Below are 25,660 nucleotides of genomic sequence, written 5' to 3' on the forward strand. Positions count from 1 at the left end.
AAAATAATTTCTAATTCCTAAAATAACTAATTTCTAACCTAATGTAATAATAACCTAACTAAACATATAATAATTTCCTTACAATATAAAAATAATATCCTATACTAACGATAACTCATGTCTCGCCTGTCATATGTATTCCGCCAATATGGGCGGCCCACTACACAGGCGAATGAAGTTCCGTGAAAACCTAACAAGTAAACTAAATTAAATTAAATATAAATTTCAGAACGGCAGTGAAAACACCGCCGACTCTGAATTACCCCTAATAAATAATTAAATAAACAATAATAAACTGCTAGAACTGTCCCAAAATCTCTCACTCGTAATTCGCGCACTGGTCAACAAAATGGCCAGCGCACGTGTGAGCGAGAGGGGACCAGCAAGGTAGAAAAAATATATGGAAAAAAATGTCAAAATAGTGCGAATAGCGTGAGTTCTTTCTCACTTATGACACCAATTGTCGTGAATTCGGTGTGTGCTATTCACACACCGTCACAACAAGTAGTTGTAAATGCTCTCGGCTCCTGAAATCAAAGACAAGGTGGAGGAAAATCACTCACGCGTTGTTCGTTCGGGTTCAAGATGTATAAGAGACCACGCCGAGATGTCACATCCAGGTTGTCGGCGCGGTTACCGGTCTAAGGGAGATAACTCTAACCAAAATTCACCACAGTATCACAACCACATTGCAAGATTTAAATTGATATAATTTACATATTTTAATCCAAGAGAAATCAACTGTTTGAATTAATTGGTTTTTAAATATCTCCATTTTAATTACAAAACAGAGAACGTTCACCAACTGTAAGCTATAGATTTTTTTTCTTACCAGAATGAAATGAAGTGAAAGGATCCATAATTTAGCTATTTCATGATATGTGATTCATTTGATCGCTACTTAGACGATAGCCTGTGTATTTTTGTCCCCTCCCCTGTCGACTGCCATGTCTTTTTTACACTCGTACTGTTTGGTTACTTAGAGTGCTGTGTACATAGAGTTGATGGCCCTAGATGACAGTGAGCCAGAACAGGTGGAACGGTTTACAGTGAAGCTGAAGGAGGCGGACAATAACGCTGTACTGGGTCGGTATCAGGAGAGAATGGTCATCATCAACCCTAATGACTCGCCCAATGGTCTACTGCAGCTGTATGTCAGAGGAACCAGGTAATCAAAAATGTTACCATTTTCAGTGTTCAAAACTATGGATTCTTATGATTTGATAAAAAGGTAAACGAAAGAAATCATAAGATTTAATCTTTCTGATCTCGCATTTAAAAAAGGGAATATTTTTCTATCACAAAAAGGTTTCGTTTGTCTGGTTTCAGGAACAGCACTGTTTTTATGGATGAGAACATAGGTATTCTGTACATAGACGTGGAGAGGACCCAGGGGGCTGATGGTATTGTAATGGTGGACGTTACCACCCGTCCTGACACAGCAGTCGTGATCTCCGACCTCGTCTCCGTAACACTTGCTCCCTACCAGGCACTGCCCACAACCCAGGTCAATTCCTGGTATACTTACATGGTTAATGGAACACATTATGTGCTGATGTTGACCAACTTCCGGGTTGGGGAACTGACCACCACTATTGGCAGTAACGGGTCTGCAGTGCCTGTTAATGTTGACCGCCTCTATCAGACCACCCTGTTCAAGTGGAGGGGTCAGCTCATACCCATACAGGTAAGGTGGTTTTAAAAGCTATGTTGAACAAGTAAACTATTTAGTACAGTCAAATCTCTATTAAAATACCACACAAGGAAATGTTTAGAAGTGGTCATAGAGAGATTTTGGTCTCTTAAAGGGACAATTTAGTGAAGTAAGTTTTTTTGATTACCTAAAAATCAAGTCAATACTGAAAATATATATCTCCTAACGAAAGTTTACGTATTTGATAATGACCTGACCTAAAGCCAATGTCCAGTGTGGTCAGTTTCATCTTTTGGGAAAGCCGGTGATAAAAATAGCTATGAGGAAAATAGCGCAATATCCTGGCCTTTCAGTGAGAAGTAAACATGTACAGCACTACGCTGTCGACCGACAACAGTGTCAGTTGTGTCTGAGTTCACACATAACACATTCTTGAATTTACACAAAACATAGCAAGTAAGAATTATAGGTATCATAATATATACCTCTAATCTGATCTGTTCACATTTTGATTTGAGTAAGAACGAACAGGTTCAATTAAGAGAGGGTGCCGCAGGGAGAATTTCAAACCGCAGAAACTACGATATCAATAGGTTTAGACGTAAAATAGGTCACTCATTTATAACGATGTTTGAGATGCTGTTGGAAGATGATTTTGATTCAAAATAGATGCATTTACTTGTATGCAGAGAGGCTATGCAAAATAAGTGAGAAGTTACCTTCTCTCCTCGGCTGGAAAGACCTTTTTGTTAGGTAGAAATTCACCGACAGCTGCCGCTAAAACGTACGGCTGTATAGTTAAGGATTTCTCCATTACTGATTAAAAATGCCAAGAAAACGTTGTCTCTTGTCAATCTCTCGACATGAATTGTTTATAAGGAGTATCAAACTATATAATCATGAAGAGTTTTGTGACAAGGTTATAAGAAAAAACTTATTTCACTAAATTGTCCCTTTAATGTAGAGTAAGCTTTATGGTGATGATAAAATGATGGTCTCGTAAGAGAGAGGATTACTTAATAGTGGTGGTCTCTCAAGCAGGTTTAACTACTGAATATTGTATCCATCAGTATGTGGGGAATCATTGGTTTTGCTTTATAATTGATTTTATAAGCCTCCAAAAATATATCGGCCTACCTGGGTATAAATCTGATGGAAAATTGATGTAACCTTTCTATTTTGGAGAATATTCTGACACAGAGTTTTGTAAATTAATTGATATGTAACCACTCAAATCATATATTTATATTTTTGCCTAAAAGGTTTGCTCAATAGCAAAGAAACTAATCGAGTTTAGGGGAAAAGTTGAAAATAAGGAATTACTTATGAGCTCATGATCAGTGGCAAGTAAAGAACAGTGCATGTGGACTGTGGGTTATCTGACTTTGTGTTATTGGTTCCAACTCTCTGAACTCTTCACTTTTCTAGACCTTAGAGACAGATGCTGCCACAGCTGCCACCGTCTTCTCTGTCAGTGGTGTGCATTACATGGTTGTGGCCAACCTTGGCAACATTCGGAGGCACCAGACCACTTCAAGAATCTACAAAATCAACGCTGACGGCAGCCTCTTTGTGGTAAGTCTGAATTATGTGGTATGTTCACCGGTATCAATTCAACTGCAACATTAGCTTTTGTCTTCGTTGGTCCTTTTTGTATTCAATTTAGTTTCATATTTAATATATTATCTTATTTAATTTCAGTTACAAGATCTTGTGACCGAGGGAGCCATGGACGTCAAATTTTTCTCCTACAGTAACCAGCATTACTTGGTGTTCGCTAACTCGATAGACAACAACGGACTCACTATTGTAGATGTGGATGTGTTTAAGTGGGAGGAGAGCACCAAGATGTTTACGGCATCACCGTGGCAGTCCCTGAGTAACCTAGGCGCCCACGCTGTCGAGGTTTTTGAGATGGAGGGGGTCATGTACATGGCAGTGGCCAACAACTACGACTCGGAGCGTAAAACCTACATTGTTGAGTAAGTCTGGGTTGGCTTAGTGGTTTTAATAACATGTTTCATAGTGATAATCTGATGTAGCAATCTGATGTAATATTATGTTTATGAAAAATGTTCATAAAACTATTTAAAATTGTATGTTCCAATAAAAGGTTTACTTTCATGAGAATATGTTTTGCCCTATAAAGAAATATTACACTCTAAATTGTATTTTTGAAAACTAAACCCAGGAAATACGGCATGTACATCCTTTGCTTTACAGTTCCATTGTGTACAAGTTTGGAACGGATGGGATGTTTGCGGAACATCAGCGGATGAGGACCGAGGGGGCTGTGGATGTTGCGTACTTGGCTGTGCGATCACTACACCTGTTGGTGTTCGGTAACAACCGTGGTGACGCCATCAGCAGTCCGCAGACATCCACAGTGTATAGGTGGGACTCTACTGCCCAGAGGTTCTTCAGGGACGCAGACCTACAGACCTACAGGGTGGAGAGCCTCACCATGTTCCTCGGAGCCGATGATATGGGTGGGTAGATATTAACACAATCTTATCATTGAAAAGAAAACAAGAGAAAAGAAAGCTCGGTTTAATAAAAAAACATAAGAAACAATGTATGCAAAGATAATAGAGCATGCTTTTTTTTAGCAAAGAAGTAATATTTATTTCTATGAATCAGATTTATTTAATGTTCTTGTGTTAAGTATTGCACTTGATTGAAAAAGGACTTATGAGAATGGTTACCATAGGTGTGATCTGAAGGAATTGTCTGATCACTGAAACAGTGAGATGGTTACCTGTCACACATGGTTAAGGATGTTACTACTCATGTATTACTTGTTACAGGGTACCTACTAGTAGCCAATGGTATCGGTAACTCAGAGATGTTTTCATGGGATGTTCAAGACCAGGAGTTTGTTTCCGTGTGGACAGGCCCACCGACCTTGAGTTTTCATCCCTGGATCATCCCCCAGACAACAGGGGCCCTCACTCTCATGATGGTCGCTGATAAAGATCCCCAGGCTGCGTCCACGATCTACCAGTTCATCAAGGTTAAGGACAGTGACTTCGCTCCCAGGTAACTCATAGCAACCAAGAAATTTGTCAAACTATGTATGGAAGGGTAATTGTGATATTAGATTAGAGGTATCGAAGAGAAGTTTGAAAAAAGTTGTTTTCCCATAATATATATACACTTACAGAGAGATCCAATTTCTAAATACAGCGAAACTCCACAAATTCCCCCGAAAACAGGATGGTATCCCGTAATAATAAAACCTGGAGCCCTGGAGACTGATAAATGTTTCACCGGATAACCCGTACCTCTAAATACAGTTAAAATCAAAGTGTACAGTAAAATAAGTTTATGATGAACCTGATATAAGAACAATTCCTTATATGCATAATTTATATGTTGTTGTTTTAGAAAAAAAATCCATGCCAGAAAACTGTGTTTATCAGCTGGAATTCTCAATATTTGTAGTACATCATCAAGTTTACGAGAATCCCCTGAGCAGTTTCCAAAATGGAAAGGTTCCTTTTATGCAATGTCCTATTTGGTGTTGTAGAACGGTGACGATGACCTTTGAACCTGGACATCGCCTGTTACAGACTTCTGTCGTCATCCTACAGGACACGATTCCGGAGGACACAGAAACATTCTTTGTCTCTCTTACCAACCCATCAGGGGGCGCTGACATTGGCCCACAAAACACTATCACCATCAACATTCTCTCCAATGATAATGCTCACGGCATCATCGAGATAGCAGCGGTATAATTTTGATTGCTATTTGTTTTTTGAAGAAGAAATTTGCTATTTAGTTTTTTGAAGAAGAATTTATTTTCAAGTTTAAAAAAAAAAATGTTTATGTTGTAATGACAATATTAACATGTTTGAATCTTGGGGATGATAAGAAATTGATATTTGTATTCCAATTTCCAACAATTTGATTTAAGAACACTTGAAGCCTGCAACATTTAAACTCAGGCAGATGCATATGAGTAGCATTTATCTTTAAAATTATCAATTGTCCGCATCAAATTTAATGTAGTAGGTTGTATGTGGAAAAGGGGCATTTGGAGAAATATCTTTTGGAAATTCCCATTGTTAAAAAAAAAGAGGAAAAGACTAATATTGATTGTGTTATTTTCCTAGGACTCCTTAGAGGTTAGAGTGCAGGAGGAGGATGGGCGGGACAATGTCATCCCAGTCAACGTGATCAGGAAACACGGCTACTTCGGCCGTGTGGTGGTCAAGTGGGTGGCGTCTGGTGACCAGAACGGCCTGAGTGACATCACACCGCTACAAGGACAGGTAACTCCATGTTAAAATTAATACTTTCTTGGTAATTCTCGTTGCCTTTTTTTGTGAAGAAACGTATTGAGAGATAATTGAAAGAATCGTGTATATCTTTGGCTTTATCTAGTTGAAGCAAAGGCATTAGTAGTGTTTCGTAAGTGACAGCACAGTTGTACATATCTTTTTCCTTGCCATTCCTTCCTAAGATTAATGCAGCTGATTAAACCTACAGAATGCAGGAAAAGCAGTTTACCCATTATAAACAAAAATTACTCTTCCCCCCACCCCCCATAAACATTTACCTAACAATGTGTCTGTACGTTTGCACATGGCCATATGTCTGTACATGCATACTTTCACATTTGGTTGCAAATGTGAAATCAGGAAAAAAAGAAAAAGGAAAAAAGAAAAATCTACAATATGAAAATTTGTGTATTGACTTGAACAATAGATAGTTACACTGAATGAATTGCAGGTCGAGTTTACTAATGGACAGTCTGTGGCTACAATAAGTTTGACCATTCTCAATGACAACTTGGCCGAGTTGCCTGAGGTCACCTACATACGACTAACGGAAGTCACAGAGTCTGGAACAGATCTCCCGGGCAGGGGAGCCACTATAGGTTGGTTACAATGTATAGCATATTGTTGGTATTAAGAAAGACATTGTAAATTCATTAACTGTCTAATGGGTAACTTTCCCAATATTTCATGTTTGTGCTTTCACTCTAGACTTTGACATGAATACAACAATATGTGAATATTTACCAATGCACTGTATGGAATTTGCACAAAAAAGTTCATTGCCACCTCAGCAGTAGATTTGTAGTTTTATATTTAGCAATTATCATAATTGGCAATTTAGAATTTGAGAAAAGTCCATGATATTAATATAAGTACAGTGATCATGTACATTTCCTTATGTTTGCAAAAGACTTTGATGTACTTTGCATTGCCGTTTGCCTTACTGGTCTTTGCATTTGTTTTTTTTACATTTTCAAGACATACAAGACTATGCTGAAGGGCAAAGTCAAATCTATACTGTTCTCAGATTTTTGTATGAATGATAAATGAAAGGTAATAAAATAAAGGAGATATAAAAATTTAAAAAAACAACCTCAATGAATATTTCACAAGCTGTAATTTTTTCAGTAATTTTTTTTCTGTCATTTTACAACCTACATTTGTGGGGTAAGTTGAATGATTTCATGTAAATCTGAAAAACACTCCACCCAAAAAAATATTTCTTTAAATTTTCGTGAAACTGATCATGCTTTGAACATTTTGGCTTTGCAATCATTGCAATGCAGAAAACAACAATTCTAGCACCATTGGGTACAGCTGGTCAGTGACTTGCCCTCTGTTTTTGTCCTGTTTACATTGAACAATTTCTGATTTCTCCCTCTGCAGGAGACAATAATGTGGCCACTGTTGTGGTACAGGCCAATGACTCGCCCTATGGAGTGGTGCTGTGGGAAAAAGGAGTCATGTTTGTGGGAGAACCGAATGGGACCGACCTTACCCTGGTCGCCTACATCCTCCGACAACAGGGCATGATGGGAATGCTACAAGTGGCGTACCAGTATGTATAATACCCTCGTGATATATACTTAACAGACTGAGAGTATATCTATTTTATTTGGTGTACTTCTTGTTGAAAGTTTTCTGTTGGTATATGTTTGGATTTTTAGCTCACATGGCCCTTTGGGCCATGTGAGCTTATGCTGGCGTCCGTCTGTCAACTTTTTCTTTTGAAGGACTTCTTCTGAAGAACTGTAGGACCTAGGGTCATGATATTTGGTCAGTAGATACCTGGGATGCAGTGCTATGAAGTTTCCTTATTAAAATGACCTTGACCTACTTTCAAGGTCACAGAGGTCAAATATGTAAAAAATAATAATCAAACAACAATATCCAAAGAACCATTTTAACTAGAGTCATGATACTTGGGTATGTTATGTAGACCAGCAGTGCAAATATTTTTCTCAGTTACAGTTATGAGGTAAAAGGTCAACTTTAAATGCTAGTATGGGGTCAAATGTCAACTTTGGTTAAAAGATTTAACAATCTCCTTCTCAAGTTCCATAAGGCCCAGGGTCATGATATTTGGTCAGTAAGTACCTGGGATGTGGTGCTATAAAGTTTCCTCATTAAAAAGACCTAGACCTGCTTTGAAGGTCACGGGGGTCAAATATGTTTAAAATTTCAAACAACAATATCTTAAGAACCATTTGAACTGGAGTCATGATACACGGGTGTGTTATGTAGACCAGCAGTTCGAATATTTTTCTCAGTTACAGTTATGAGGTCAAAGGTCAACTTTAAGTGCAAATCAGGATTCAAAGGTCAATATGGGTTAAAAGCTTTAAAATTGAAATTTGAAGTTTCAAACAACAATATCTTCAAAACCGTTTAAGAGATGTTAAAATGTCTTGTGGTCTAGTTACCAAATTTGGTCTTAAGTTACCTATATGTCAGTTGCATGTAACAAAAGTGTAATTACCTGTATTGGATCAGATTTTAAAAAAATCAGTTATTTTTAAAGAAAAAATCAATGGTAACAGACTTGTTGCTGGCCTGAATAGTTTTGTCATTCTTTGATCTAATGATAGTGTTACACACTTGTTTTATGTTCGAAGGACGACTGCTAACACTGGGGTGGAGGTGGACAAACGGGCGGTGTCGGGCGACGATTTCGTGGCCAAGCAGAGTGTAGCAATCCTACAGGAGAATGCCACCAGGGTACCCATAGAGATTGTTGTCAAACAGGTGAGGCTGTCGGTTGCTAGAGATTACCTACATTGACTCAATTACAGTTGTTTTTCGCATTAACTGGAACTTCTGTGCAATATGTATCATATTTGTCACTTTTTGAGATGGCTGGACATTTATTAATGCATTTGGAACTAACGTTTTCATAGAAAATCGAAATCATGTCGGGATTTAATGCTCAATTTAGATTTGGTGAAAAAGCATTAAGTGCATCCTATGGAATGGGGATCATGTGGTGGGTATTAGTTCACCCATGGATAACAGCTTTAGTTAAAGGTATTCTATGTAATGAATTACTGTATGCCAATTTTCATTGCAGTTAAGCTTTTGCGTTTTACCATAGCAGTGAAGAAAACTTCAAAATATTTGCATACCACATATAGCAGTTATACAAGGAGGGCAATTTTTTTTTGTCATTTTGAATAGTTCTGTTCTCAATGTTCGCGGCAATAAATTGGGACAACAATGTGTTTTTTTCCAGGATGCTCTTCCTGAAGGTGATGAATCTTTCCTTGTGAACATCACCGGTGTGACCTTAGCTGGCCCAGCCCCGCCTCCAGGGGCAGCACCAAGTGTACAAACCCCTGGCAACCTCCTGTCAATCACGATCCAAGAGAATGACAATGCTCGTGGAATTGTACAGTTCAATGTTACTACAGTAAGTTCTATATACGGAGAGATTATTTTATTTCTTTATAAATAAGTCGAAAACTTTCATTAATATCTCCATTTAAGAAAAAAAAATTAAGGTGTTGATGAAATTGTTCCAAAGGAATAACCAAATGTAATTATTCATATATTCTTTTCAAAATTACCCTCTTAAACATCTGTTTGCATGCAATTATTCATGATTATAAAATTTAAACTGTAATGAACTCAACTATCATTTCTGTCTTTATACATATATAGTCCAAGTCAAGAGGTTCTGAAACATATTTATCAGAAACAAAAAGAAAGTTGACATTGATGATGTATCAGCTGATAATGATCTAATATCATTCTGCATACAATTGATGCGGAGAATTTAACCTAACAAACTTAACTCTGATTCCTACTTTCACCAGAACATTGAGGGTCGTATAGATACGTATGAGGAGTTTGGTAAGAATATGACAGTGAGGCTGAAGGTCAGTCGTTCAGTTGGTACCCTGGGCCCTATTACAATCACCTGGCAGGGAGATCCTAGGGAGGCAAACATACTGGACTTCTCACCATCCAGTGGCACACTACGACTGGAGGACGGGGAAATGGATGGCTACATCACTATCTACATACTGGACGACACCATCCCAGAGGCAATGGAGGTATACAGTTGGAACTCGGTTATCTAGAAAATTTGATTTCCATAAAATATTCAAAATGCTTATTTTTTTCCAAGTATTTCCACTTTTTAGGTAGTACTGTACTGAAACATATGAAAGGTGAACTTCCAGATTTTCATATTGAAGATACACCTGTGTTGTAACACAATAGGAAAAAGATGTATCGTGATGAGGGAGGTGTGTTACACCTGTAGTACTAGACTGCAGTTGTCTAGTGTTTAAAGTTTCTTGTGCAATTTTTAAATAATATATGTATCCACAACTTAAATGATTGGTAACGTCTACTATTTACATGACCTTGAGTTCCTTGATTTCCAGACATTTGATGTGAAGCTCATCAGTAAAAGTGGTGGCTCTGAATTTGGACCAAACAGAAGTGTCCGAGTGGCCATCCTGAAGAATGACTCGCCCAATGGTCTCTTCAGGTTTGTGCAGGCTGAGGTAAGTTAAGTGTTTGAGGAGGTTAAAATATTTCCTTTACCATGTTCCTGTTATTAACTGCAATGAAATTTTCATTGGAAATTCCCATATCTATAATATGAAGCTTGCAGAATATTTAATTTTTCTTCCTGTTTGCAGTGAAGTGAAACCACAAAATGTGTGTATCAGCTATATGAATGACATAAGACTCATGTTTGGACATGCATGCATAGTATGCTTCAAAATATTTATCAGAAGAAGAATTTTCACATGTAAAGCCACAAATCTTGGAAATCATTTAGTTATTGTAAATCTGTCAAATAAATTGTAAATTATCCTCGCAAGAGTTATCTCCCTTATATCACTCTGGGTTCCACCTGATGCACATATTTGATAATGCCATGTCCAATATTCCAGAGCACAGTGAAGGAGTCAAGGTCAGTTGATGACCCTGAGGGTGAGGTCACCTTACAGATAGAACGAGTACAGGGGTCAGAGGGCGTGGTCAACGTGCGCTGGAGACTGAGTGCGGAGGCAGCCTTTGACTTTGATGAACCTCAGTCTGGCACTCTCCAGTTTGCTCAGGTATAGCATCTGTTTTTCTCTTACCCTGTACAGGTGTATCTGCACTTTTACCGGTGTGAGATTTCCTTGTCTCGCCCTAGGGTTGAGACGGGGGCATTCCTCTATTCATAACAATGACATGACGTCACTTCAACAATACAATGATGTCACGTCAACAATCCATCAATGTCACATCAACCCTGAATTTAGCATGTAACGTTACCTTTTCATTGTGTATATGATACACAATGGGAGAACAGGGTAAGAGAAAAAGAATCATTCACCCCCTTGTGGGCGAGATAGGGGAATCTCAACCCTCGGGGAAAGGGTGTGAAAGATTCTATTAGTCTCATGAATAGCTGAGTGATCTGATTTGATACCTTCCTGCATTCCTTAACAGCAGAATTGGAGAAGTGAGGGGTTGGGTTGTATTTTTCCTCTGTTAAGGAGACATAGAAGAGATTAAAAAATGATTTGCTTATTTGTTTCAGTGCAGTGAATTATTTCTCTTGTCTGTTGCTATATTTCCATTGGTAGTTCTGTCCATAGCTGTCATCACATGGCATTGTGTTTCGATGACATAAAGGGAAAAAAATGCTCCATAAATCATCAGAGCATAACAAAATAAAGAAAAACGACAGTTAAAAAGCCAGTTTTGACCCAATAAACCAAGTAATATTTTATACAGCTTTTATTTTGGAAATGATGTGTTATTTATACAAAGTGGTCTAGCTAGCTAGCTGATCTAGTCTATAGGGAAGCCACATATAATGTAAAATGTTGTTACAAATAGCTTCAATGAAGAAGAGATACAAATATTCTGTTATATTTGAAATTAATTTACAGGGACAAAAGACCAGATCGATTGTGCTGAGGACCAAAATGGATTCCGTATTGGAAGGTGAAGAACGGTTCCGCATCTCCCTGGTAACTGCTGACAACAATGCAGACATCTCGCACAGTGAAGGTGATGCCACTGTGATTATCTCCCCTGATCCTGGAGCTAGTGGTACCATAAGCATTCTACCAGAGTTTAGAAAAGTGTACATTGGGGAACCAGGGGAATCCAGTCCTAGCTATGATGGCCAGCTTCAGATTGTCATCACCAGAGGGCAGGGTATATTTGGGGCCATATCAGTCACATGGTCAGTAACACCGCGGGAGACTTCGACCTTTCTACAGTCAGAGGGCACCGTCCAGTTTGCAGACCTGCAGCAGAAAGCTACCATTACTCTCCAGGTAGGATGTTCTTCAAATAATTGTAATGTCCATCCGTTCATGTTTTTACTATTAATAACATTTTTTTTTCATTTTGCTTCAATTATGAGAAAAAATCTCTTTACCATAACTAGAATTTTACAAGTTTGATGTTTTAGTATATATTCTGTAACACTTCATTTGATACTCTGTTGTTCAATGCATTTGCCCATATTCTATTGGAGAAGTTGGTCTGTAAACTAGTGAAGGAAACAATGTACCAAAAAGAAGCGTCTCCATCACATAATAATGAAGGGCCTGTATTGTATTTCTTTACTACTATAGGCCCAAGACGACACCAGAGCTGAACTGCGTCGGGTGTACACCCTACAGATAAACTCAGCCACCAGCGGGGCTGTCATTAGTAAAGCTCCTGGGGAGTCCTCAGCTGACATTGTGTTTGTGGCCAGCGACTACCCCCATGGCCTGTTTGAATTCACCCTCCCAGAGACCATACTTGTCCAGGAGGATGTTTTCACGGTACGGAAGCAATCCTTTTTTTTGAAAGTGCAGGAAAATTAATACACCTGCTAATGGAAGACACAATTAGGTTTCTTTACCAAAAAGTACCCTTAAAATTATTAAATGAAATATTGATTGTCCTTTTAACGTTAAGGGGAAAAGTACTGCGCTGTTTTCGTTTATGGCAATCCAAACGGTTTAACTGGTTGGACCAGAGTTGTTCGTTTATGAAATAAGGTCGGACCCAGTAATCTGATGTTGCTTTCAGGCGAGCCTTCACAAAGCCTTGCAAGGCCTGCATAAAAACTTTTGGAAGTCTGCCAGAGTTTATTCTAAAAAATGTTACATTTAAAAATGGACGTACCGGTTGTTCCAGATGAACGAACAGGTCCCAGTTGTGGTAAATGTACAAACAGATTAACAATGTCTAGACAATTACTTTGTCAGTGTCAATGTTACCATGTAAGAACAAGGTATTATAGCAAGGCTGGATTGATTTTGACATTTGTTGGAGTAACAAGTAGGGCATTTATTTTACTTTTCTAAGAGGTGACACATGTACATAATCAAAAGGATGTTTTTCTTTAAAAAAAATCCCCAAAAAACACTCGTCTGTAAAGATAGAAATGTAACTACAAAAGCAAATGTACAAAGAAGCAATGCAATATCGTTTACCAGAAATGTACAAATAAATTAGTTATGACTAATCAAAGTTAACAATATTTTGAAATTCTTGTTGTCTTTCCAGTTCACGGTGATGGTGGTGAGACGTTCGGGCCTGGAAAGTCAGGTAATGGTGTCCTATACCACCACACCAGGCACAGCCCAGAACATCCTGGACTTCTTCCCTGCGGCGGGCACCCTGGAGTTCCAGCACGAAGAGAAGCAGAAACTGATTTCTCTACGAATCCAACAGGATGATCTCCCAGAAGGCCCGGAGATGTTTTACGTAAATCTGACCTCCACCAGGTTACGCACTCCTAGGTAGAACTTTGTCAACATCATTTGACACCTAGCTTATTTTGCTTTGACAATTAATAACTCGATTATTACTACTAATGTTTTACTCCGACAGAGTTTCTTATGTCTATGGGATCTTTAAAACTAGGATTTAAGTCTTAACTTTTTCGAATAATAGTCTATGATGTTTTGGTTTAATATATAATTAGAAACATTTGTCCCTTTGAACTTGCAGCAGTAACAATTACACCAAGGTCGGCAACCTACAATTAGACATGGCCCCAGCCATTGGCTCCATCAACGTCAAAACCATCGTCATCAACAAGAATGACAATGCTGAGGGTACTATCCAGTTTGACTCCTCTGCTAAAGACATGTCCAGTAAGTTGCTAGGAAGCTGCATAGCTATGTTAAAAATGGAAACTTGTAAACATTTTATCTCTGTTATTAACTACTTGGGATATCTAGGACTTATAGAGAGAATTGTTTGTTATTACTGAAGGTTTATTTATTGAACTAAGACTCATTCCTGAAGATTCTGAACTAAGACTCATTCCTGAAGATTCTCAACTAAGACTCATTCCTGAAGATTCTCTCGACAATGAATTGAAACGTGGATTATAAAGTATAAGATAATAAAAGTGATGTCCTTAGCAAATGTAGATGACGGAAACATGTTATTTTCGTATATATACATTGCCGATACCTTAGAGTTATATGCCAAAACACAAAATAAATGTCAATTAATGCTGCAGTACTGTTTGTTCTTTCTGATAGGACAAAATCTTTAGCATGAATTCTATTGAATCTGTTTTCCTTTGCACAGTTGTCGAAGAAATCGGCACGGCAAAGATCCCCCTGGTGAGACTGGGAGGGGACTATGGGAAGCAGACGGTTCTCTTCTCGACACAAAACACCACGGCCCTAGAAGGCATCGACTACAGTGTTCCGCGGCATGAGGTCATATTTGACCAGGGCCAGACTCGGGCCACCATCAACATTACTGTCCATGATGACTCCGAGATGGAGCATGCAGAGCGCTTCAATATCATGCTCAACAGTATTGTGGGTAAGTATCTGCTATACATTGGCCTACTTTCAAGGACGCAGAGGTCATACTCGTTAAAAAATTCAAGCGACATTTTCTTAAGAACCAAACGTTTCAGAGCCATGTTATTTGGGTATGATCTGTAGACCAGCAGTGTAAACCTTTCTTATATATTATGAATAGGTCATAGGTCAAGTTTCAGTGCTGGCTTGGGTCAAAGGTCAGCATGGATTGTTGTGGGTAAACAGTTTTAAGAATCTTCTGATGAAGTTTAATAATGCTCAGGGTCCTATTATTGGGCCAGTAGGGACCTGTGATGGAATGGTTCTTCATATTAATGACCTTGACCAAGGTCAAGGTTACAGTTCAAATATATTAAAAAAAGTTATCATATGAATCATAAGTTCTACAGCCATAATACTCTGATACATTATGTCCTAGGGTTGTAACTTCAAATTGGTTGGGATCCCCATCACATTATCATTTGTATGCTTAGGATTATCTCAATACTCCAGGCTTTCTATAGGGAAATGTACTTGGGTCATTACATGGATCGGGATCCCAACCCTATAACCATATAGATGTGTATGCAGATCTCAACCAGATTTGTTTGGCGCATAATTTGGACAGGAGAGATGGAGTCTGAAAATGTGGAAATATTTACAACACTTTTATTAATGAGGGCATTTTGCCATGATTGCTTAAATATGCAGGATTGATACAGGCCTTCCGGTCCTCTTGTCTTATTGGGGACATACTACAATATATTGTTCCTTCTAATTTAACGGATCAATGTATAGCAATCTTGGACAAACATCTGATGGTTGAATACCCTGTATTCCTCCAACTATTGATCTGAACCCCACAGGTTTTAGTTAGCAGTGTTTTCCTGTTCCTTAGTTGTAAGCAAGGTTACATTATTGGCCAATCTGATGTAAAAAAAAAGAAGAAAAAAGGGAATACTATTATTCTTGGGTGAACAGTCACTACTGATGATAATTGTTATGCAGTCACCTGTTAAACCACTCCGGACTTAACACCAGGGACTGGTTGTTCAAAACTATCGTTAGGCTAAATATATTCAAACTTTGAACAGTAGATAGTAGGAGTTATAAATGTTTCATTGTGGCTATGATTTGAAATTTATCAGAGAAGAAAGACACCAAACTAATCATCTGATTGCCGTATATGAGGAATGAAATTGATTACATATATATGTCATAATACAGAACCAATTAGCTGCCTACTTGTTTTCTATAAATAAAACACATACTGTAAAAGTGTGACACTCTGTTATACTGTAACAGTGTGACACTTTGTTATACAGTAACAGTGTGACACTCTGTAATACTGTAACAGTGTGACACTCTGTGATACTGTAACAGTGTGACACTCTGTAATACTGTTACAGTGTTACACTCTGTAATACTGTAACAGTGTGACACTCTGTAATACTGTTACAGTGTTACACTCTGTAATACTGTAACAGTGTGACACTCTGTGATACTGTAACAGTGTGACACTCTGTAATACTGTAAAAGTGTGACACTGTAATACTCTAACAGTGTGACACTTTGTAATACTGTAACAGTGTGACAATTTGTAATACTGTAACAGTGTGACACTCTGTAATACTGTAACAGTGTGATACTGTTATACTGTAACAGTGTGACACTTTGTAAAACTCTAACAGTGTGACACCCTGTAATACTGTAACAGTGTAACACTCTGTAATACTGTAACAGTGTGACACTCTGTAATACTGTAACAGTGTGACACTGTAATACTCTAACAGTGTGACACTTTGTAATACTGTAACAGTGTGACACTCTGTAATACTGTAACAATGTAACACTTTGTAATACTGACAGTGTGACAATTTGTGTAATACTGTAACAGTGTGACACTCTGTAACAGTGTGATACTGTTATACTGTAACAGTGTGACACTTTGTAAAACTCTAACAGTGTGACACTCTGTAATACTGTAACAGTGTGACACTCTGTAACAGTGTGATACTGTTATACTGTAACAGTGTGACACTTTGTAATACTGTAACAGTGTGACACTGTAATACTGTAACAGTGTGACACTTTGTAATAGATTTACCCTTTGTGCATGTAATTAATGCTGATTAATGGTATATGCTGTTTCCCAGTGAGGCTTCTCCTAATTTTATTTTTTTTCTTCAGAACTGTCTGATGAGATTTGTCATTAGGATTAACCAATAAGGAAATTATAAGTTTGTGATTGATATACCGTCATGAGAATATTTTGTTTACAAAACATGACAAAAATAAATTTTGATGTTTTCACATGTTGGAATTGAAAATAAGCACATCATTTGACGTGTTAGAATGAAAAATAAACAAGTTGTTTTTCACTTAAAAATAGAGAATTAACAAATTATTACATTGATCTAGTGTGTACCTCCGTAATGTTTACCACCTGGTGTCAACATACATAAGTTTCCAGATTGATTGATAAAGAATATCTAAAATTATAAATAATCTGATATATGTACGTAAATGAAATTTCAAAAGTGGAGAATGCATTTGTTACTGGTAGCTTTGTTTGTGAATATAGAACTTCACACGTCAGTATTTGTCACTTAAAAACAAAATTGACACAAATACAGTCTTTTCTTGTTGAAGTACCGATAAAAATAGACTTTGAAATCATGAATCGGGTCAATTGATGCTATCAAGATGTTGTGAAAGTAGTAAATGTATCAGATCGAGAGGTTATTGCTACGTCATAACAAGGCAGGTGTAGATGTAAATAGGTAATGAAACGGCTTATTGAAGTGTGGTTTCCTGTGTAGTTCCCTGTACAGGTAAATATAGGTACATACTGTGCCCTCAACATGATTTACCTGTAATCACCTTGGCGACTGTTTTGTTTGTAAAGTATCTACCCACTTATTGTTGCCAACTTCCTCGTACCTCAGAGTTTTTACCTGGGATTTACGTGACACTGATGGATGTAAATAAAATTTGTGTCGTGATTATACATTAATTAGCTGCAGTGTAAACTAGCTGTAACATGATGTTTGTCTAAATAGAACATGTTTTTATCGAGGTGGAGCTTCATCTTTCCACATGCCTTATGGTAATGTAGAAAATTAGCATTTGTTTTGGTGTTTGTTAAATGATCAAATTTTTTAAGAAAACAATTTCCTCACCATATACATGTATTGTGAAGTGGAAATGGAATGAGTTGACCCATAACACAGACTGAATTTGGTTTACCTATGACAAATACACATCAGTGTAGTAGGTAGTTTTAATGTGAAGAGCACCTTCAATTTAGAATATATTATCATCGATGTCACTTTATGAGATATTTGTTTAAAGTCTTTTTCCATTTAAAAGTTTTATATCAGTGAAATCTTGCTTTTGAAAACAAAAATAACAATAAACAAAAAACAAAATTCTGATTTCTGGATTGGGGTGGGTTTAAGATATGCATGTCAAGTGATGAGGGGCAAATGTACTTCTGGTAAACAGTGATAATCTGACAGCAGTTAAAACGATATGCAAAAAAAATGGTGTGCAGTTTCTGACTGCTTCATTCCCAATAGATAATCCAGCCACCATCATTCCCAGTAGATAATCCAGCCACCTTCATTCCCAGAAGATTATCCAGCCACCTTCATTTCCAATAGATAATACAGCCATCAGCATTCCCAGTAGATAATCAAGACACCTCCATTCCCAGTAGATAATCCAGTCACCTTCATTTCCAGTATATAATCCAGCCTCTTTCATTCTCAGTAGATAATCCAGCCACCTTCATTCCCAGTAGATAATGTATCCACCTTCATTCCCAGTAGATAATCCAGCCACCTTCATTCCCAGTAGATAATCCAGTCCCCCTCATTTCCAGTAGATAATCCAGTCACCTTCATTTCAAGTATATAATCCAGCCTCTTTCATTCTCTGTAGATAATCCAGCCACCTTCAATCCCAGTAGATAATGTATCCACCTTCATCCCCAGTAGATAATCCAGCCACCTTCATTCCCAGAAGATTATCCAGCCACCTTCATTTCCAATAGATAATACAGCCATCAGCATTCCCAGTAGATAATCAAGACACCCCCATTCCCAGTAGATAATCCAGTCCCCCTCATTTCCAGTAGATAATCCAGTCACCTTCATTTCCAGTATATAATCAAGCCTCTTTCATTCTCACTAGATAATCCAGCCACCTTCATTCCCAGAAGATAATCCAGCCACCTTCATTCCCAGAAGATTATCCAGCCACCTTCATTTACAATAGATAATACAGCCATCAGCATTCCCAGTAGAAAATCAAGACACCTCCATTCCCAGTAGATAATCCAGTCACATTCATTCCCAGTAGATAATCCAGTCACATTCATTCCCAGTAGATAATCCAGCCACCTTCATGCCCAAAAGATTATTTTCAGTAGATAATCCAGACACCTTCATTCCCAGTAGATAATGTATCCACCTTCATTCCCAGTAGATAATGTATCCACCTTCGTTCCCAGTAGATAATCCAGCCACCCTCATTCCCAGTAGATAATCCAGTCCCCCTCATTTCCAGTAGATAATCCAGTCACCTTCATTCCCAGTAGATAATCCAGTCACATTCATTCCCAGTAGATACTCCAGCCACCTTCATTCCCAGTAGATAATCCAGTCACCCTCATTTCCAGTAGATAATCCAGTCACCTTCATTCCCAGTAGATAATCCAGCCACCTTCATTCCCAAAAGATTATTTTCAGTAGATAATCCAGCCACCTTCATTCCCAAAAGATTATTTTCAGTAGATAATCCAGTCACCTTCATTCCCAGTAGATAATCCAGCCACCTTCATTCCCAAAAGATTATTTTCAGTAGATAATACAGCCACATTCATTCCCAGTAGACAATCCAGACCCATTTATTATGCAGCCAGCTTCATTTCCTTTAGATAACCCAGCCTTCTTCATTCCCAGTAGATAATACATCCACCTTCATTCCCAGTAGATAATCTAACCTCCTTCATTCCCCGTATATGTGGCTGGATAAGACATTTGAGTTACTTTCAACAGTACAATGTAATACAATATGTACTGGCTTTATAGTGAGACAACAAGCTGATTGGTGGCTGGGTGAATAAATCTAGACAACATCAAAATTGTTAATATTTTTTAGTTCCCTGGTATTTTCCTGTTAGTAATGTCTTAACTTCAAAAGGAATTACTTTTTCTGACCATAATTTGTTTAATGAATCATTATCACAATGGTTAATTTCACTTCTTCAGTAATGTACATTTCATCCATCAACATACATCGACAGGAAAATAAATTGTTTTTATAATTTCAATTCCTTTCAACTCCATTGTTTGGACCTACATTCTCAATAGTGAATACAGAAGGAAGTTTTCATGTAAAACACAAGGAAGAGATACAGATGTGGAGCTTGGGTGTCTATCAAGCTTTGTTCAGCATTACACCTAATTCCTGATGTACTACAAGAAAAAGAAAAAAACTTGTGTCTTGGTATTTTAAGATATATATGTATACAAATTACACAGCATTATGTGTAAACTCCAATGTGGTAATGTCGACCAAACAATCATCATTATACTCATCATTATACCCATCATATATTCATTAACATGCTGGTATCTTTTTAACGATAATATACATTTAGATAGCTTTGCACTTTACCCAAACTTTCAAAGTATATAATACATTAACTTTGTTTTGTAACAAAGAAGTCTCGGCATATGCAATCATAACATTGGCGTAATAACATCTAGAAAGTTTTTTGTAATGAGACTAAATTAAACTTATTAATGGAAATTAACTTGTTTCCCCTGAAATTTCATAATGAGCTATTCCAACCTTTGAATCGTAGGAGTTCAATTGAGTCTTCAGGGGCGAATAATAGAATCTTACCCTACTCCTAGAGGGTGTGACAGAGAAATCTCCAATCCGAGGGGTGATGTTTTTTGGTTGTCTAACCCGAGGCTCTGCCGAGGGTTATACAACCAAAATAATCACCCCATCCTATTATTTCAGTCACAGCTCCACCAGCAGTAGTCTGCCATGTTTGTAAACAAAAACACAAGTGGGGTATGTATATCGTCATTCACTTTTGATGACGTCACACTTATCGGTGACACATTTTAATGACGTCACAATTGAACACAAGATAAACGGCACGAGGCTATCTCCCCCTAGGCGGTGACAAGCTGATCTTTCCCGGGTAAAACGGGAGACAAACATGTGAAGGGTGGGAGAATGAGTTATCTCCACAAGCTACTCCATGACCTCAGTATCCAATGACTTTTGTGATTTCCTATTTAAGAAGAAAATGATCTGATTGTAAAATACTGGCACTGTATTAGAACATCAGTGAAGATCCAGGTACCCAAAACCACAAGGTACAGTTGTAGTTATATTTTAATCATCATTAATTTCTCTTTAACTAACAATAAACTACCAATGTATAAAAGCTTGTTGAGGTGAACTACATGTATGAGCAAATTTCATCAATATAAATATAATTAAGGGACATTTGTTACAATGATCTTTGGATATGTCATCAAAGGGTTGGGGGGGGGGGGGAGGGGGGTATTGGTTATGACACCCTAAACCCATAGATATCATGTTTGAATTATACAGTATTAGAATGCCATTTTCAGCTGTAAGATTTATTTTAGAACTGTTTTCCTGCAACTTTTAAAATATTCCAGGTAGCAGGGGGTTGGCAGCCCCATCATTGTTCTTGGTAAAATGTTTTACAAATTGTTGAGTGCCAGATAACCCTTTTGGCTTGAAGAAAGATACAACAGGCTGAATAATCAGAGATCAACAAATCCTTGATCGGCAGAAAATCTTTGATGTCAAATCCAGGTTTGATAATGATCAGTCCTGCTTGTTGTGAGAGATAAAATTAGTTATTCTCATGAAAGAAAAACAATTTAATCTGTTGTTACATATTTGGCCCTGTGTATTATGACATCCTGATTTAAGTGACTATAAGTACACTGGATCCTCTGGGATGTCGGAGAACGCAGGTTCTACTTCTCCCAGTGACTGGTAGTTCTACCCCCGTTGAAGTAATGCCTGCCAATTTGTTGAAGGAGTTAAGGTTCGGAGTAATTGCCACTTTGTCGGTGTGTCTGCATCCGTGCACGGGCCGTAGTAGAAACTTTGTGGATAGGATTGATCTCAATGAACCCCTCAACAGATGAAATTTATTATATTGAGTTAATAAAAATTATAAAAGTCTTTATTTCCACTTGATAATAGTCAAAGACTCACATATGGTTAAGCATAAATAAAAAATATACACTTCTTACAACAAAATGAGTACAAAAATATTGGGTAGGATAAGTATACAGTTGACATGTTCAGAATGTCACAGTCATTGCCTATCTGTTCCTGTTATTATACATGAAACTGACCTAAAATTTAATGAGAGATTATGTAATAATAATCCCATAAACTAATGTATGGCACATTTCTTGAAAGTCTTTTGCAGTTTTGTACATGTGACTATACCTGATTAGATTTCAGGTATTTCATTCCATGGTTTTGTTGAAGTTACTTATTGCAGTAACACTGGAACCCATTCTACAAATGAATACTAACTCTGGTAGAAATGGCTGGACCACATCATACAGAAGGTTAATCAGCAATATTTATTATAGTTTACACTTCAGAGCAGTACGACAACTCAAAATAGTGACCTGAGGTAAGGAAAGCGGGGACTCTGTCAATGGTTTATACTAATACGGTGAAATCAAAAATGTTTCAATTTTTGTCTTGTCAGGTGGTGCAAAGCTAGGAGATGCCACGGCAGCTACAATCACTATCCTCAAGTCAGACTATCCCAACGGTAACTTTGGCTTCAGTGGTCAGTTGGCTATCACCATGCCTAACCCTGACCGCCAAGTGGACCTGACCTTGGCGATACAGAGGACAGGAGGGTTGACTGGACAACAGACGGTAGGTGTACATGTACTTTCTATTCATTTGGTAGACTAAATGATTTTTCAAATCAAAAGTTCATTTCTTGCTTCTCACTAATTGTCCCTTAAGTCTAAATCACCTCATTTAATATGACTTGCGAAAATAGCAACCCTCAATAATTTTCAAATCAATTTGTTTAAATTCTTCTAAAAAGTATTCATTTAAGTTTTTAAATACTTTAAAACATGCTTAAAACCTTTCTATGCTTATTGATATTGCTATCTTGTTTGTTCTCCAAGGTTTTCTGGCGGATCTTAGGCCCAAATAATCCCGGAAATGTCTTGGTGGAAACCAACGACATAAGTCATAATGAGAATGGTCCGCAGACCACCCAGGGCTCCCTGATCTGGGCAGATGAGGAGTCTGGCGAGAAGACCTTTCAGCTCCGTGTAAAACCTTACACCAGCTGGGAAATCCAGAAGATATTTATCGTTGAGCTGTACAAGGTGCAGGGCTTCCCTGTGGGGTCCGGGGACGGAGAGATTGGACCATCTACTGGCAAAGTTGTCTTAACGGTAAGGGTGTGCTGTCATAAGTACCCACGGCTTAAATGATTCCTACACTCCAGATACAGACTGATTGGGGGGGGAACAAGGATGAAACAGTGTTCCCTTATGCTTATTGTGTGACCTGTATATTGCTATATAAAATTATTCTGAAAATTTCTTAATCTTGTGAAATAACAAAAAATGACCTTGCAACATTCTGGCCTTATAACCTACATTGTTTAAATACTTATATTATGACCTCAATATTTATCAATTATGGACTTTTGTCGAAGTTATAAGATTGTTAAATTGACCTGATAGAGTGATATCGACCGAGGACGCATACTCTGTCAGGTCCATATAACAATGTTAAATTGACCTGATAGAGTGATATCTACCGAGGACACATACTCTGTCAGGTCCATATAACAATGTTAAATTGACCTGATAGAGTGATATCGACTGAGGACGCATACTCTGTCAGGTCCATATAACAATGTTAAATTGACCTGATAGAGTGATATCTACCGAGGACGCATACTCTGTCAGGTCCATATAACAATGTATTGACTGAGACAAAAGTCTTTAATTTCTATATTACATACCATGTCTTTAGATAACATGAGGTATTAGATATCCTAATAAAGAGAATCTAGGGGTGGTTTTCGGAACAAAATATCCGGATCTAAAAATGAGGTTGATCATGCAGGTCATGTGCAAGAAAGAAATTAAACATAAAGTTGATATGCTGTATATTGTCAAACCTGAAACCAAGGATTAGCCAATTATAGAGTCAAGGAAAACTAGACCATAAACCAAGGATTAGCCAATTATAGAGCCAAGGAAAACTAGACCATAAACCAATTAAGGATTAGCCAATTATAGAGTCAAGAAAAACTAGACCATAAACCAAGGATTAGCCAATTATAGAGTCAAGGAAAACTAGACGATATGGGATATTGTTTGATATTCTCAGATCTGTTTATTCATATGCTGAGATCTTATGACCGTAGATTGAGAAGTTTGGTGATCCCAATGGAATCCTCCAGTTCGAGGGTGTGGCTAAATCTGAACAAATGGTGGATGAGCCAGAGGGGACGGGGATGTTAGACCTTCGCTTCCCCGTCAGTCGTCGCGCGGACACGGGCACTGTGGGCAGTGTACAGGTAAGGATTTCTGTTAGGCTTTCCGTGTTATCAATATCCTGTGTAGATTAAAGTTGCCCTTTTATAGCTCATCATATATCTTTCCGGGATGATTTTCAGTTGAACGATGAAGAAAATTCAGACTATATTATAGATTCAATTAAAAATGTCCACATGTTTTGATATTAATTTGAGCAGTTAAAAAATAATATCTAATCTTGTTATTTAGGAATGATCAGTTTGAAGCAGTACATTGGCTTGACCTTGAACATTTCATAATTCTTCGATCAAATTTTATAACCGTTATTTGTTGCTTCTCTAGGTATTCTAGAATACAGTTGTACATCGTTATTTTATGTTTATCTTCTAGGTATTCTGGGATATAACTGTACAATCGTTACTTTGTGTTGATTCTCCAGGTATTCTGGAATATAACTGTACAATCTTTACTTTGTGTTGATTCTCCAGGTATTCTGGGATATAACTGTACAATCGTTACTTTGTGTTGATTCTCCAGCCATCTGGGATATGACTGTACAATCATTACTTTGTGTTGATTCTCCAGGTATTCTGGGATATAACTGGGCCCATGGACGGTACAGCAGACTTTCAGCCACGGAATGGTTCCATCGTTATAGGGGAGGGACAAAGGGACTCCTCCATTGTCATACAGGTCCTTCCTGATGATGTCCCGGAACTTACTGAGCGATACAAACTCTCCCTGGAGTCAGTTGGAGGGGGAGCAGAGATAGCCAAAGTAGACAACACCTCCTTCTTCAGTATCAGGTAGGTCTCCTGATGTAGTACACATGTTCAAATGTTCATACTGAGTTTAAAATTAATAGGGGGGGGGGGGGGGGGGGGGGGGGGGCACAAGCATTACAGTTTAAAAATTATACAAAATATTATGTAAAATTATGTAAAACAGAAACACTACTGTGGATGTGGTGAAAGCTATTACTTTGGGTACAAAGTTATTTTAAACTTCTTCACTGTGAAGTTGTCAAGGGTTTGAATTTTGAAGTCCAACTTCAAGTATGAACCTCTTGATCTTGATAATGAAGTTGTTATCTTGTTTGTTGAAGTTGGTGTCTTGATTGGTGAAGTTGGTGTCTTGGTTTGTGAAGTTGGTGTCTTGGTTGATGAAGTTAGTGTCTTGGTTGATGAAGTTGGTGTATTGGTTGATGAAGTTGGTGTCTTGGTTGATGAAGTTGGTGTCTTGGTTGATGAGGTTGGTGTCTTGGTTGATGAAGTTGGTGTCTTGGTTGATGAAGTTGGTGTCTTGGTTGATGAAGTTGGTGTCTTG

General features: G+C 37.8%; 1 protein-coding gene across 1 annotated transcript in view; it reads left to right on the forward strand.

Annotated features, from left to right (window-relative positions):
• LOC110445605 (G-protein coupled receptor 98-like) overlaps positions 1-25,660 on the forward strand; it is a 106,547-nt gene that overhangs the window by 12,300 nt on the left and 68,587 nt on the right. Inside the window, exons 11-34 of the mRNA XM_021490289.1 lie at positions 984-1,168; positions 1,330-1,687; positions 3,083-3,229; positions 3,356-3,636; positions 3,878-4,143; positions 4,462-4,693; positions 5,184-5,388; positions 5,773-5,931; positions 6,392-6,539; positions 7,327-7,498; positions 8,556-8,685; positions 9,170-9,346; positions 9,753-9,992; positions 10,329-10,451; positions 10,848-11,015; positions 11,841-12,233; positions 12,537-12,731; positions 13,462-13,697; positions 13,909-14,054; positions 14,500-14,742; positions 22,522-22,697; positions 22,961-23,236; positions 24,223-24,375; positions 24,920-25,140. Coding sequence (XP_021345964.1) covers positions 984-1,168; positions 1,330-1,687; positions 3,083-3,229; positions 3,356-3,636; positions 3,878-4,143; positions 4,462-4,693; positions 5,184-5,388; positions 5,773-5,931; positions 6,392-6,539; positions 7,327-7,498; positions 8,556-8,685; positions 9,170-9,346; positions 9,753-9,992; positions 10,329-10,451; positions 10,848-11,015; positions 11,841-12,233; positions 12,537-12,731; positions 13,462-13,697; positions 13,909-14,054; positions 14,500-14,742; positions 22,522-22,697; positions 22,961-23,236; positions 24,223-24,375; positions 24,920-25,140 — 5,030 coding nt within the window. The remainder of the gene's footprint in view (positions 1-983; positions 1,169-1,329; positions 1,688-3,082; positions 3,230-3,355; positions 3,637-3,877; positions 4,144-4,461; positions 4,694-5,183; positions 5,389-5,772; positions 5,932-6,391; positions 6,540-7,326; positions 7,499-8,555; positions 8,686-9,169; positions 9,347-9,752; positions 9,993-10,328; positions 10,452-10,847; positions 11,016-11,840; positions 12,234-12,536; positions 12,732-13,461; positions 13,698-13,908; positions 14,055-14,499; positions 14,743-22,521; positions 22,698-22,960; positions 23,237-24,222; positions 24,376-24,919; positions 25,141-25,660) is intronic.

This window comes from Mizuhopecten yessoensis, unplaced genomic scaffold (genome assembly GCF_002113885.1).
Source record: "Mizuhopecten yessoensis strain PY_sf001 unplaced genomic scaffold, ASM211388v2 scaffold2329, whole genome shotgun sequence".
NCBI lineage: Eukaryota > Metazoa > Mollusca > Bivalvia > Pectinida > Pectinidae > Mizuhopecten > Mizuhopecten yessoensis.